This window comes from Pongo abelii, chromosome 3 (genome assembly GCF_028885655.2).
Source record: "Pongo abelii isolate AG06213 chromosome 3, NHGRI_mPonAbe1-v2.0_pri, whole genome shotgun sequence".
Lineage (NCBI taxonomy): Eukaryota > Metazoa > Chordata > Mammalia > Primates > Hominidae > Pongo > Pongo abelii.
In genome coordinates, this window is record NC_071988.2 from 149,744,234 (window position 1) to 149,759,331 (window position 15,098).

The 15,098-nt window shown below is 37.3% G+C and overlaps 1 protein-coding gene across 11 annotated transcripts in view; it reads left to right on the forward strand.

Annotated features, from left to right (window-relative positions):
• Positions 1–15,098, forward strand: part of LARP1B (La ribonucleoprotein 1B) — a 154,830-nt gene that overhangs the window by 115,067 nt on the left and 24,665 nt on the right. For 9 of the 11 annotated variants that reach the window (XM_024245941.3, XM_024245940.3, XM_024245938.3 and 6 more), the window contains 2 exons: positions 1,023–1,234; positions 1,998–2,104. In XM_024245941.3, coding sequence (XP_024101709.1) covers positions 1,023–1,234; positions 1,998–2,104 — 319 coding nt within the window. The remainder of the gene's footprint in view (positions 1–1,022; positions 1,235–1,997; positions 2,105–15,098) is intronic. The other 2 variants (XM_063723656.1, XM_063723655.1) reach the window with 1 other exon arrangement.

Sequence of the window (15,098 nt, forward strand, 5' to 3'; positions counted from 1 at the left end):
ACACAGAAATAGAGCCAATTTTTTTTTTTGTTGCTACTGCTTGATTCATCTGCTGGCTTGTTTGGTATCTTACCATAAGATTTTCATGAACAAATCAGTAAGTAAAGTAACCGAATAAAAAAAACAGTCAAAGGATTTGAATAGCAGGCTCACAAAAGAGGAAGTCTGAAGGGTAACTAGAAATATGAAAACATGCTCAATTTCACTAGCAACAACTAGATCATTTAAATCCCATGAGATGGAAGAATATTTAAGAGTTTGCACAAAACCCAGTCTTCACCAGAATGTTGAATTGTTGGAATTCTCACGTGCTGCTGGTGAGAGTGTAAGTTGGTGAAATCATTATGGAAAGTGGTTTGGCGGTCAGTAGTCATTAAGTTAGAAGATGCACGTCTCTTTTGACTCAGTGTTTCCACTCAGATATAAACCCTAGAGAAATGTTCGTACCTGTACAGAGACGTGTTCAACAATGTTGATCACAGCATTGTTGATTAAACAGAAAACTTTGAAATAGCATAAATGTCTATCTGCAGGAGAATGGATAAATTGTGATATATTTGTACACCACATACTATTCAGCAGTGAAAATGAACAAATTAGAGCTATATAAATAAAACATGAAAAAAGTTTACAAAGTGATCTATATATAGCATTATGTTACATATATAAAGTTATTTATGCAAAATAATATTACATATATGTAATAAAAGATCAAAATTCCAAATTCAAGAGGCTAGTTATCTCTGAGAAGGGAAAGCAGGAGGGAAATGGGATTAGGGGAGGTTACACAGGAAGCTTCACCCTTTCTTTAAAAGAAAAAAGGTCATAAACAGATATAGAAAATAAAAATTTTATAAAGCTAGATAATGGTCAAAAAAGTATTTGTTATTTTTGTTTTTATATATTTGAAATGTTTTCGGTGAAAAATCCTTTGAGCTTAGAGAATTCCAAAATTATCCTTATTATCAAAGTAAAATATTTTCCTAGCATCTAAATAATTTTAAGAGTTTTTTATTTTGCAGATTTGACTGATGAATTAGCTCAGAAGTTATTTGATGTTTCAGAAATAACTTCGGCAGCAATGGTTCATTCGTTGCCTACAGCAGTTCCAGAATCTCCTAGAATTCATCCTACAAGAACACCCAAAACACCTCGAACACCTAGGTTACAAGATCCTAACAAAACACCAAGATTTTATCCTGTTGTTAAAGAACCAAAAGCCATTGATGTAAAGGTATACAAAACAACCAGGAATATAAGGCTTGCATTTTGTATCCTTTAACATTACAGAATGAGACGTTTTAATTTCTATCACATTAAAAAATGTGTGTTATAACTTGTAATATTTCACTTAAAAATCATACTTTACCATAGTGATATTTTCTCAGGTTAAGAAATTTTTTGGTTGGGCACGGTGATTCATGCTTGTAATCCAACACTTTGGGAGACCGAGGCAGGTGGATTGCTTGTGCCCAGGAGTTGGAGACTAGCCTGGGCAATGCGGTGGGACGCCATCTCTAAAAAAATACAAAAATTAGATGGGCGTGGTGGCGTGTGTCTGTAGTCCCAGCTATTTGGGAGGCTGAGGTGGCAGGATTGCTTGAGCCTGTAGGGGTCAGGGCTGTAGTGAGCCATGATCATGCCACTGCACTCCAGCCTTGGCAACAGAGTAAGACCCCATTTAAAAATAAACAAACAAACAAAAACCTTTTTTACAATTGGATAGTGTAATTAAAGACGAACAGAAAGTATAATGAAGAATTACACTAAGCTGCACTTCATTTCATCTTTGTGTCACAAACCTACCAAAGGACTTTATTTATTAAGTTTCATAACTTGTGTGTGAGATTTTTGAGTTTTGTGACTTCATATGATTTCACAATGTGTTATCTACAATGTGAAAATGTTTGAGTTCATTTATAGTCAGAGGGTTTTAATTTACTTGTGAAGTTCACACTATTGAAACTAATTGCAATGCTTGACTTTATTTTCTTTAGAGTCCAAGAAAGAGAAAAACAAGGCATAGCACAAATCCCCCTCTAGAGTTTCATGTTGGTTGGGTAATGGATTCCAGAGACCATGGGCCAAGAACATCCTGTGTCAGGTACTATATTTCTCAAACATTACTTTTTTGTTCGTGATTTGAAGTTTTTTGAAAACAGTTACTAATTAGATAATTCAAAATATTTAAAAATTAATATGTTAGCAAATTATAGAACAATGAAAATGGTACAAAGAAGCCAAAGAAGAGATAAGTTTTACAAGTATGTTAAGGAAATAATCCAGTTGGACAGTTTTTTTCCCCATTTAAATTATTTTTCACAAATGTGAACTCTTAGATTTATAAACTATGTAGGTCTATGAAAGTTATTATCTTTGGAAAGATCCCAGAGTCTTAGTGGCATTTAATAGGTTCTTAGTAGATATTTATTGAGGGCATTAATGTGCTAAACAAACTACTCAAACTGTATAAATAATATGGAAACAAAGCATTGTTATTTTGCTTTTTTCCTCCTTTTTTGGGAAATCATTTAGATTAGCTGATTATTAGCAGGAATTTTTTTTTATAAGAAAGAAGAAAATTAATTAAAAAAAAAGAAGTCTAGAGCAAATCTTTTAGAGTGCCAGTGATCTGCAAAGCACTATGGTATGTTTTGTCCTTCAGAGGGGTTGCAGAGGTGATTTATTGCTCATTGCTTTGTGATTCTTTCTTTTAAATAAAAATAGAGACAGAATCTTGCTCTGTTACCTAGGATGGTCTCAAACTTCTGGCCTCAAGCAGTCCTCCTACCTCAGCCTTGTAAAGTGCTGGGATTACAGGCATGAGCCACCTCACCCAGCCTGTGTTTCTTAAAAACCATTTTGTGTTTATACTAGATATTTTCAGAATAATTAACTGATAGTTTTTCCATTTGGAAACTTTGGGAAAATATGTTTTTGACTGGTTACTAGAAAAGGATTAGTTAGTTTCATGAAAAGAAATGCTAGGGAATTTATCATGCTCTCAAAACCTTGAAATCTGTCTTTTTAGTGATACACATTTGATTATTTTACATTGTTCTTACTAGCTATATTGTCTCTAAAAGATAAAAAGTGTGTATGTTCTTCTGCACACCTGTGGTATACTAATAGTTATTTTGGGGTTATAAGTGATTTTTCAGTTTTTTTCCCCAGAGTATTTCTTTTTATTGGAGCAGTATATGTAGAGATCAACAACAATGGAAAATGTTTAATTTACCTAATGAAGGACATCTTGTCTTTGTTGCTTCCAAGTTTTGGGAATTATGAATAAAGCTGCTATAAACATCTATGTAAAGGTTTTAGTGTGGACATATTTTAAAATCCCTTAGATAAATACTAAGGAGCATGATTGCTGGATTGTATAATAAGAATATATTTAGTTTTGTAAGAAACTGCCAAACTGTTTTCCAAAGTGGCCCTATCATTTTGCATTCTCACCAGTAATGTTTCTTTTTAACCTTGGTAATGTCTTGTTTTGAAGTCAGCCTTGTCTGATATTTATATAATTACGCCAGCTTTCTTTAGATGAGTGTTTGCCAGTGTATCTTTTTCTACCTTTTTACTTTTAAGCAATCTCTTTGTTTTAAAGTGGGTTTCATGTAGGCAGCATATATTTGGGTCTTTCTGTGCTTTTTATAACCCAGTCTGATAATGTGTTGTTTAATTAGTATGTTTAGACCATCCACATTTAGTGTAGTTATTGATGTGGTTGGATTTAAATCTATCATTTATTTTTCTCATCCATTCTTTTTTTTTTTTTTTTTTTTTTTTTTTGAGACTGAGTCTCACTCTGTCGCCCATTCTGGAGTGCAATGGCGTGATCTTGGCTCACTTCAACCTCCGGCTTCCAGGTTCAGGTGATTCTCCTTCCTCAGCCTCCTGAGTAGCTGGGATTACAGGTGCCTGGCACCACGCCCAGCTAATTTTTGTATTTTTAGTAGAGATGGGGTTTCACCAGGTTGGCCAGGCTGGTCTTGAACTCCTGACCTCAGGTGATCCACCTGTCTTGGCCTCCCAAGGTGCTGGGACTACAGGCATGAGCAACTGTGCCCAGCTGTCTCATCTATTCTTCGTTCTTTTTTCTATTTTTTTGCTTTCTTTTGGATTGAGTTTTTATAATGATCCTATTTTTTCTCTACTATTGACTTATTAGTTGTATCTCTTTTTTATTTTTTACTGATCCTCTAGGATTACAGGTATACTTTGTTTTGTTGTGCTTCATAGATACTGTGTTTTTCACAAATTGAAGGTTTGTGGCACCCCTGTGTTGAGCAAGTTTATCAATGCCCTTTATTTAACAGATGTACTCAATTCATGTCTCTGTGTCACCTTTTGGTAATTCTTGCAGTATTTCAAACTTTATTATTATTGTTATGTCCTTTTTTTGTTTTGTTTTTTGAGATGGAGTGTTGCTCTGTCGCCCAGGCTGGAGTGCAGGGGTGCGATCTCAGCTCACTGCAAGCTCTGCCTCCTGGGTTCACGCCATTCTCCTGCCTCAGCCTCCTGAGTAGCTGGGACTACAGGTGCCCGCCACCACGCCTGGCTAATTTTTTTTTTTTGTATTTTTTTAGTAGAGACGGGGTTTCACTGTGTTAGCCAGGATGGTCTCAATCTCCTGATCTCGTGATCTGCCTGCCTTGGCCTCCCAAAGTGCTGGGATTACAGGCATGAGCCACTGCGCCTGGCCTTTTTTTTTTTTTTTTTTTTTTTGAGACAGAGTCTCACTTTGTTGCACAGGCTGGAGTTCTGTGGCACAATCATGGCCCACTGCAGCCGTAACCTCCTAGACTCAAGTGATCCTCCCACTTCAGCCTCCTGAGTAGCTGGAATTACAGTTGCATGCCACCATATCCAGCTAATTTTTTTATTTTTTATAGAGATGGGGTCTCACTCTGCTGTCTGGGCTGGTCTTGAATTCCTGGACTCAAGCAGTTCTCCTATCTTGGCCTTCCAAAGTGCTGTGATTACAGACATGAACCACCATGCCCAGCTACTATTTTGTATTTTATGGTGATCTGTGATTAGTGATCTTCGATGTTAACTATTGTAATTGTTTTGGTGCACCATGAACCACGCCAAGATAAGACAGTGAACTTAATAAATGTTGTATGTTTTCTGGCTGCTCTACTGACTGGCCATTTCTCCATCTCTCCCCCTCTTCTTGGGCGTCCCTGTACCCTGAGAAACAAAAATGTTGAAATTAGACCAACTAATAACCCTACAGTGGCCTCTAATTGTTCAAGTGAAATTAAGAGTCAAAATTCTTCAAAATTAGGAATGCCATCATTAATGAGGAAGGCATGTTGAAAGCCCCAAGACAAGCTGAAAACTAGATCTCTTGTGTCAAACAGCCAAAATATGAAGGCAGAGTTTTTGAGGGAAATTAAAAGTGCTACTCCAGTGAATACACAAATGATAAGAAAGTGAAACAGTTTTATTGGTGATAGGGATAGAGTTTGAGTGGTCTGGATAAAAGATAAAACCACCCCCAATATTCCCTTAAGCCAAAGCATAATCCAGAGCAAGGCCCTGACTCTCTTCAATTCTCTGAAGACTGAAAGAGGCGAGGGAGGTGCAGAAGAAAAGTTGGAAGCTAGCAGAGGTTGATTAATGAGGTTTAAGAAGCTGTCTCCATAATATAAAAGTACAAGGTGAAGGAGCAAGTGCTGATGGGGAAGGTGCAGCAAGTTTTAAGGAAGATCTAGCTAAGATAATAAAAGTGGCTACATTTCTGCAGGTCTAGATCTGAAAAAAAAGTGTGGCTACCTTAAACAGTAGATTTTCAGTGTAGACAAAACAGCCTTCTATTGGGAGAAGAAGCCATCTAGGACTTTCATAGTTAGGAAGGAGCAGTCAATGTTTGGCTTCAGAGCTTCAAGGGACGGGGCTGACTCTCTTGTTAGGGGCTAATGCAGGTGGTGACTTCAAGTTGAAGGCAATGCCAGGGCTCTTTTGAATTATGCTAAATCTGCTAATCTGCTTATGCTCTATAAATAGAACAACAAAGTCTATGTGACAGCACATCTACTTACAGTGTGGGTTACTAAATATTTTAAGCCCACTGTTAAGACCTACTATTTAGAAAAAAAGATTCCTTTCAAAATATTACTGCTCATTGACAGTGTACTTCATCACCCAAGAACTCTGATGAATATATACAAGGAGATTAATGTTTTTTTCATACCTGCTAACACATTTATTCTGCAGTCCATGGATCCCAAGGAGTCATTTTAACTTTCTAGTCTTATTATTTAGAATACTCATATATAGTCTATTCGTAAGGCTATAGCTGCCACAGCTAGTCATTCCTCATTGGACCTGAGCAAAGTAAATTGAAAACATTCTGGAGAGTATTCACCATTCTACATGCCATTAAGAACATTGGTGATTCATAGGAGGAGGTCAAAATATCAGCATTAACAGGATTTTGGAAGAAGTTGATTCCTACCTTCATGGATGACTTTGAGAGGCTCAGACTTCAGTGGAGGATTTAACTACAGATGTGGTGGAAATAGCAAGAGAAGTAGAATTAGAAGTGGAGCCTGAAAATGTGACTGAATTGCTGCAATTTCACGATAAAACTTGAAAGGATGAGGAATTGCTTCTTATGGATGAGCACAGAGAGTAGTTTCTTGAGATAGAATCTACTCCTAGTGAAGATTCTGTGAACATTGTTGAAATGACAACAACAGATTTAGAGTATTATATAAAGCAGTGGCAGGGTTTGAGAGGACTGACTCCAATTTTGAAAGGAGTTCTACTGTGGGTAAAATGCTATCAGGACAGCATCCATGCTACAGAGAAATCTTTTGGGAACAGAAGAGTCAATCAATGTAGCAAATTTCATTGTTGTCTTGTTTTAAGAAATTGCCACAGCCACTCCAACCGTCAGCAACCACCACTCTGATCAGTCAGCAACCATCAGCATCGAGGCAAAACCCTCCACCAGCAAAAAGACTATGACTTGCTGAAGGCTCATATGACCATTAGCATTTTTAGCAATACAGTTTTAAAAAAAATTGATACATAATAGTTGTACATATTTTCGGGGTGCATGTGATACTTTGATACATGCATACAATGTGTAATGATCAAATCAGGGTAATGGGGATATCAATGACCTCAAACATTTTTCTTTATTCTGTTCTATTTTTTTCCTTTTCTTTTTAAGATCTTTTTGCATACCAATCTTCTAGCTATTTTGTACTATACAATATGTTATTGTTAAGTATGGTTATTCTACTGTACTATAAAACACTAGGTCTCATTTCCGGTATTAACTGTATTTTTGTACCTGTTAAATAACTGCTTTTCACTCCCCTTCCCCCTACCCATTCTAGTCCCTAGTAAGCACTAATCAACTCTCTTATCTCTATGAGATCTACTTTTTTACCTACCACTTATTAGTGAGAACATGTGGTACTTATCTTTCTGTGCCTGGCTTATTTCATATAATATAATGACTTCCAGTTCTATCTATGTTTCCACGAATGACAGAATTCTTTTTTATGGCTGAATAGTATTCCATTGTGTATGTGTGTATGTTTATGTATGTGCATATGTATGTATGTGCATATATTTACACATATATACACATATACATACATGTACATACACATATATATACCCATATATATAATTTTCTTCATTCATCCATTGATAGACACTTAGGTTGATTACATGTCTTGGCTATAGTGAATAGTGCTGCAATAAACATGGAAGTGCAGCTGTCTCTTCGATATACTGATTTCCTCTATTTTGGATATATACCCAGCAGTGAGATTTCTGGATCATATGGTAGTTCTGTTTTTGTTTTTTGAGGAACTTCTATTCTGTTTTCTGTAGTGGCTGTACTAATTTACATTCCTACCAATGGTGTGTGAAGCATTCTCCTTTCTCTGCATCCTTGTAACATCCATTAATTTTTGTTTTCTTGATAAAAGCCATTTTAACTGGGGTGAGATGCTTTATCATTGTAGTTTTGATTTTTGTCTTCTTGATAATTAGTAATGTTGAGCGTTTTAAAATATACGTGTTGTCCAGTTGATGTCTTCTTTGGAGAAATGTCTATTAGATCTTTTGTCAATTTTAAAATGGGATTATTTGTGTGGTTTTTTTTTTTCTACTGAGTTGTTTGAGTTCCTTGTATATTCTAGTTATTAGTCCTTTTTTGGATGGATAGTTTGCAAATATTTTCTTCTATTCTGTAGGTTGTCTCTTCACTTTGTTGATTCCTTCATTTGCTGTGCAGAAACTTTTTTGCTTGATATAATCTCATTAGTCTATTTTTGCTTTTGTTGCTTGTGCTTTTAGCATCTAACACAAAACATCTTTGCCTAGACCAATGGCCTAGAGTGTTTTCCCAATATTTTCTTCTAGTAATTTCATAGCTTTGGGTCCTAGTTTAAGTCTTTAGTCCATTTTGATTGGCTTTTTGTAGAGAGAGGTCTAGCTTCATACTTTTGCATTACGGTTATCTAGTTTTCTTAGCACCGCTTATGGAAGTGACTGTCCTTTCTTCAATGTATGTTCTTGGTACCTTTGTCAAAAATGAATTCGCTGATAATGTGTAGTTTTTTTCTAAATTTTCTATTCTGTTCCATTGGTCTATGTGTCTGCTTTTACACCAGTACCATGCTACCTTGGTTACTATGGCTTTGTATTATATTTTGAAGTTGAGTAGTGTGATGCCTTCAGCTTTATTCTTTTTGCCCAGAATTAGTTTGATTTTTCACGGCCTTTTGTGGTTCTGTATAAATTTTAGGATTGTTTTTTCTATTTCTGTGAAGAATGTCATAGGTATTTTGATAGGGATGGAATTAAATCTGTAGAAGTTGCTGCGTAGTATTGAGATTTTAACAATGTTAATTTTTCCAATCCATGAGCATGCACTATCATTCCCTTTTTTTTGTGTGACCTCTTTAATTTCTTTCATCTGTGTTTTTTAGTTTTCTTTGTAGAGATCTTTCACTTTGGTTACACTTATACCTAGATACTTTATGTATTTCTGTAGCTGTCTTGATTTCTTTTTCAGTGTGTTTGCTTTTGGAATATATAAATGCTACTGTTTTTTGTATATTGATTTTGTATTGTGCAACTTTACTGAATTGACCCAGATTTTTGGTGGAGTCTTTAGATTTTTCTAAATATAATATCAGATCATCTGCAGGCAAGGATAATTTGACTTCTTCTTTTCCAATGTGGATGCTCTTTCTCTTGCCTAATTGTTCTTGCTAGGACTTACAGTACTATGTTCAATTAAAGTGGTAAAGTGGACAACCTTGTCTTATTCCAGATCTTAGAGGAAAGGCCAAGTGCTCATGTCTAAGACAATCAGAAAAACACCTTGAAGGCATTTTAGAGACCTCCCGCCACAGGACCAGAGGCCTAGGAGGACAGAATGGGGCCCTGCGCAACCTCGGGAAACTGCTCCCTGCATTCCAGCTGCTCCAGCTGTAGCATGGCTAAAAGGGGCCCAGATACAGCTTGGGGCTGCTGTTTCAGAGGGTGCAAACCATAAACCTTGGCAGCTTCCATGTGGTATTAAGCCTGCAGGTGGTGCACAGAATGCAAGAGTTGAGGCTTGCGAGCCTCTGCCTATATTTCAGAGGATGTATGGAAAATCCTGGATGTCTAGACTAAAGCCTGCTGTAGGGGCAGAGCCCTCATGGAGAACCTCTACGAGGACAGTGCAGAGAGGAAATGTGGGGTTGGATCCCTCATACAGACTCCCCACTGGGGCACTGCCTAGTGAAGCTTTGAGAAGAGGGCCACTGTCCTTCAGACCCCAGAATGGTAGATCCACTAGCAGCCTGCATCCTCAGCCTCGAAAAGCCACAGGCACTCAATGCCAGCCCTTAAGAGCAGCCATGTGGGCTAAACCCTGGAAAGCCATAGGCATGGAGCTGCCCAAGGCTTTGTGAGCCCACCCCTTGCACCAGCATACCCTGGATGTAACATATGGAGTCAAAGGAGATTATTTTGGAACTTTAAGATTTAGTGATTGCCCTCCTGGGCTTTGGACTTGCATGCAGCCTGTAACGCCTTTCTTTTGGGCTATTTCTTCCTTTTGTGTATTTACCCAAGGCCTATACCTCCATTGTATCTTGGAAGTAACTACCTTGTTTTTTATTTTACAGGCTTATAGGTGGAAGGGACTAGCCTTGTCTCAAATGAGACTTTGGACTTTTGAGTTAGTGCTAGAATGAGTTAAGACTTCGGGAGATTGTTGGGAAGACATGACTAGATTTTGCAATGTGAGAAGGACATGAGATTTGGCAGGGGCCAGGGTGGTATTATATGGTTTGGATCTGTGTCCCCACCCAAATCTCATGTTCAATTGTAATCCCCAGTATTGGAGGTGGGGCCTGGTGGGAGGTGATTGGATCATTGGGGCAGTTTCTCATGGTTTAACACCATCTGCCTTGCAGTTGTCATTGTGATAGTGAGTTGTGAGATCTGGTTGTTTAAAAGTGTGTGGCACCTCCACTGTCTTTCTTCCTCCTGCTCCAGCTATGTGAAGTTCTGCTCCCCCTGCCTTCCACCATGATTGTAAGTTTTCCTAAGGCCTCCCTAGAAGCTGAGCCAGCATCATGCTGTACTGCCTACAGAACCATGAGCCAATTAAACCACTTTCCTCTATAATTTACCTAGTCTCGGGTATTTTTTTGTTTTTTTGTTTTTTTGAGGCAGAGTTTCGCTCTTGTTGCCCAGGCTCAAGTGCAGTGGCGTGATTTCAGCTCACTGCAACCTCTGCCTCCCGGGTTCAAGTGATTCTCCTGCTTCAGCCTCCCGAGTAGTTGGGATTACAGGCATGCACCACCACGCCTGGGTAATTTTTGTATTTTTAGTAGAGATGGGGTTTCTCTATGTTGGTCAGGCTGGTCTCGAACTCCTGACCTCAGGTGATCCGCCTGCCTTGGTCTCCCAAAGTGCTGGGATTACAGGCATGAGCCACTGCGCCTGGCCGGGTATTTCTTTATAGTAATGTGAAAACAGCCTAATTCATGTAGCTGAAGGTTTGTTGATTTTGTTTATCTTTTCAAAAAACCAACTTTTCATTTCATTGATTTTTTTGTACTTGTTTTAGTCTCAATTTTATTTATTTCTGCTTTGATCTTTATTGTTTCTTTCTACTAATTTTGGGTTTGATTCGTTCTTTTCTAGTTCTTTTAAGTACATCGTTAGGTTGCTTATTTGAAACCTACTTTTTTGATGTAGGCATTTATTGCTATAAACTTCTCTCTTAGTACTGCTATGCTGTATCATAGTTTTGGAAAGTTACATTTCCATTTGCATTTCTTTGAAGACATTTTGAAGTTTTCTTCTTAATTTCTTTATTAATCTGTTGATCATTCAGGAGCATGTTGTTTAATTTCCACGTTTGTGTAGATTCCAAAATTCTTCATGTTATTGACTTCTATTTTTATTCTGTTGTAGCCAGAAAAGATACTTGATATGATTTTGACTTTTTTAAATTTGTTGAGACATGTTTTGTAGCCTAACATATGTTTTATCCTGGAGAATGTTCCATGTGCTAATGAGAAGAATGTGTATTCTGCACTAGTAGGTGAAATGTTCTATAAATGTCACTAGGTCCAGTTGGTCTAGGTGTAGTTTAACTTCATTGTATCTTTTTTGATTTTCTGTCTGGATGATCTGTCCATTATTGAGAGATGGGTGTTGAAGCCCCCTGCTATTATTTGTATTATAGTCTATCTCTCCTCTAGATTTATTAATGTTTACTTAATATATCTGGGTGCTCCAGAATTGGGTGCATATATTTATAAATTGTTACAGCCTCTTGCTGAATTGACCCCTTCCTTTATCATCATATAGTGACCTTCTTTGTCCTTTTTTTTTTTACAGACTTTCACTTTTTCTATTTTGTTTGATACAAGTATGGCTATTTTTTTTTGGCTTCCATTTGCGTGGAATGTCTTTTACCATTCTTCACTTTCAGACTATGTGTGTCTTTATAGGTGATGTGAGTTTCTTGTAGGCAATATATAGTTGGATCTTGTTTCTAAAAGTTTTTCACTCAGCCATGCTTATATCTTTTGGTTGGAGAATTTAGTTCATTTACATTCAGTGTTATTATTGATAGATAAGGACTTACTACGCAGTATTTCATTACTTGGTTTCTGGTTGTTTTGTAACTCCTCCCTTACTTCCTTCTTACTGCCTTTGTGATTAAGTGGTTTTTCTCTGGGAGTATGTTTTAATTCATTGCTTTTTATTTTTAGCATATCTATTATAAGTCTTTGCTTTGTGGTTACCATGAGGCTTACCAAAGCCATAGCTATAAGTTATTTTAAACATATGACAACTTAACTTTGATCACAAAGAAAAGGAAAGAATCAAGGGAAAAACTAAAAACCTCTACACTTTAACTCCATCCTCCCACATTTTGACATTCTGTTGTCTTAATTTACATCTATTTATCTTCCCTATTATCTTAACAGGTTGCTGTTAATATTTTCAGTAGATTTGTCTTTTAGTCTTCATATTAGAGATATGAATGGATTACATGTAACAATTACTGCATTAGAGCATTCTGAATTTGTCTACTTTTACCAGTGAGTTTTATACCTTCAAACATTTTTGGTTTTGCACATCAAAGTTTGTTTTCTTTCAAATCAAAGAACTCCCTTTAGCATTTCTTGAAAGATGGGTCTAGTAGTGATGAATTCCCTTAGCTTTCGTCTAGGAAAGACTTTATATCTCCTTCCTGTTTGAAGGAAAACTTTGCTGGGTACAGCATAGTTGTTTGGCAGGTTTTGTTTTTGTTTCCATTTATCCTGTAGCACTTTGAATGTGTCACTTGACTCCTTCATGGCCTGTTTGGTTTCTGTTGAAAAGTCTCTTGCCAAAAAAATCAGAGCTCTTTTGTATGTTTTTATTTTTTTCTCTTGCTGTTTTAAGGATCTTCTCTTTGTCCTTGACATTTTCAGGTTCGATTATTATTTGCCTTGGGATACTCTTATTTGGTTGAATATTGATATGGTTTGGCTTTGTGTTCCCACCCGTCTCATCTCGAATTGTAATTCCCATAATCCCCATGTGTCACGGGAGGGACCTGGTAGGAGGTGATTGGATCATGGGGGCAGTTATCCCATGCCGTTCTTGTGATAGTGAGTGAGTTCTCACAAGATCTGATGGTTTTATAGGTGTTTGACGGTTTCTCCTTCACACATACTCTCTCTCACCTGCCGCAATGTAAGGGTGCCTGCTTCCCCTCCCACCATGATTGTAAGTTTCCTGAAGCCTCCCCAGCCATGTGGAACTGAGTCAATTAAACCACTTTCCCTCATAAATTACCCAGCCTCAGGTATTCTTTATAGCAGAGTGAAAATGGACTAATAAAAATATATTTGGTGATTTCTGACCTTCTGTACCTAGATATTTATATCTTTCTTTAGATTTGGAATGTTTTCTGTTATTTCTTTGAATAAGCTTACTACTCCTTGCTCTTAACTCATCATTGAATGCCAGTGGCTCTTACATTTGTTCTTTTGAGATTATTCTTTATATCTTGCAGGTGTTCTTCATTCCTTTTTTTTTCTCCTCTGACTATATTTTCCAATAGGCTGTATTTGAGCTCACTGATTGTTTCTTGCAACGTGAGAGCCTGTAATCCATTTTTCAGAAAACGTATTTCTGAGTTCCAGGATTTTTTTTTTTTAATTTCAATCTCTTTGTGTTACATTTCTCTGATACATTTCTGAATTGCTTTTTTGTGTTATCTTGGATTTTGCTGAGTGTCTGTAGAACTGTTATTTTGTTCTTGATCTGAGACCTCACACATTGCTTTCTTCTTTAGGTTGGTCCCTGACTCTTTGTCCATTTGGGGATGTCATAGTTCCGTGTTTGCTGTTGTTTCTTGTGGATGTACATCTGTGGCTTTGCTTTAAAGGATTTATTATTTATTCCAGTCTTTGCTGTCTTGCTTGTTTTGTCTTTCTAAGGTATGTTTGCTTAGAGATTCTTTGCAGTAGCCTGTGAGTCCCCTTAATACTATTGTATATCACTGCCTCCTTTTGGGCACTAGATGGCGCCTTAATCCCAAGTTTGCCTTGTCTCTCACAAACATTGGAGCACTGCCTGTCAGATGGTGGGGGTGGCAAAGGGGACTACCCCAACTGTGTGGTAAGGCTGGCAAATGGCTTGTACCCAGAAAACTCATGGATCATGCCTCCTACAGTGTGGTCCTGCTGAACAGCCACTCTGATATGGCATCTCTTTTGGCTGAAATAAAGAGGAGAATTTCAGGGCTAGGGTTTCTGTTCCTGCTTCCCCTCTTTTTCTGCCTTCATGGTTTTTTTTCTCCATACTGGCTCTCATGATATTATACTTCTTATGGGTTGAGGCAGGAACAGTTTTCCTGCAAGGGAACCCAAGATGGTGGGAAAGCTGGCTGTCCTCCTCGATCTAACTTTTTCCAATGAAGAAGCTGAGTCTGGGAGGAATTTTTCATGCACAGGGCCTGGCAGATTGCGGAAAAGGCGTCATGCAAAGAGAAGGCTATTTCTCTTACTGTTTGCTGGGAGTTTTTCAGTTCTCTGTGGCTCACAGATAGTATCAGCCTCACATTTGAGTTCTGGGATATTGCTGATGATAAGCTTTGTGCTAGATATTTGTTTTTGGCTTTCTGTGGGAGAGTGAAGCCAGATTGCTTCTACTCTGCCATTTTGGTGACATCATTGTCCCAATAAAGTATTTTTAAATTAAGGTATGTACTTTTTTTAAGTCATAATGCTATTGCACACTTGGTAGAGTACAGTATAATATAAATATAACTTTTATATTTACTGGGAAACCCAAATATTCATGTGACTTGCTTTTTTGCAATATGTGCTGTATTGTGGTGGTCTAGAATTGAACCAGCAATATCTCTGAGACATGCCCGTATAATTCAGCTGTTCCTTGAATCATGATGTGATTACATCCTGATAAACCCTTTGTAGCTTGAAAATATCATAAGTTGAAAATGCATTTAATGCACCTAACCTACTGAACATCATGACTCAACCTAGCTTACCTTAAATGTGCTCAGAACACTTATATTAACCTATAGT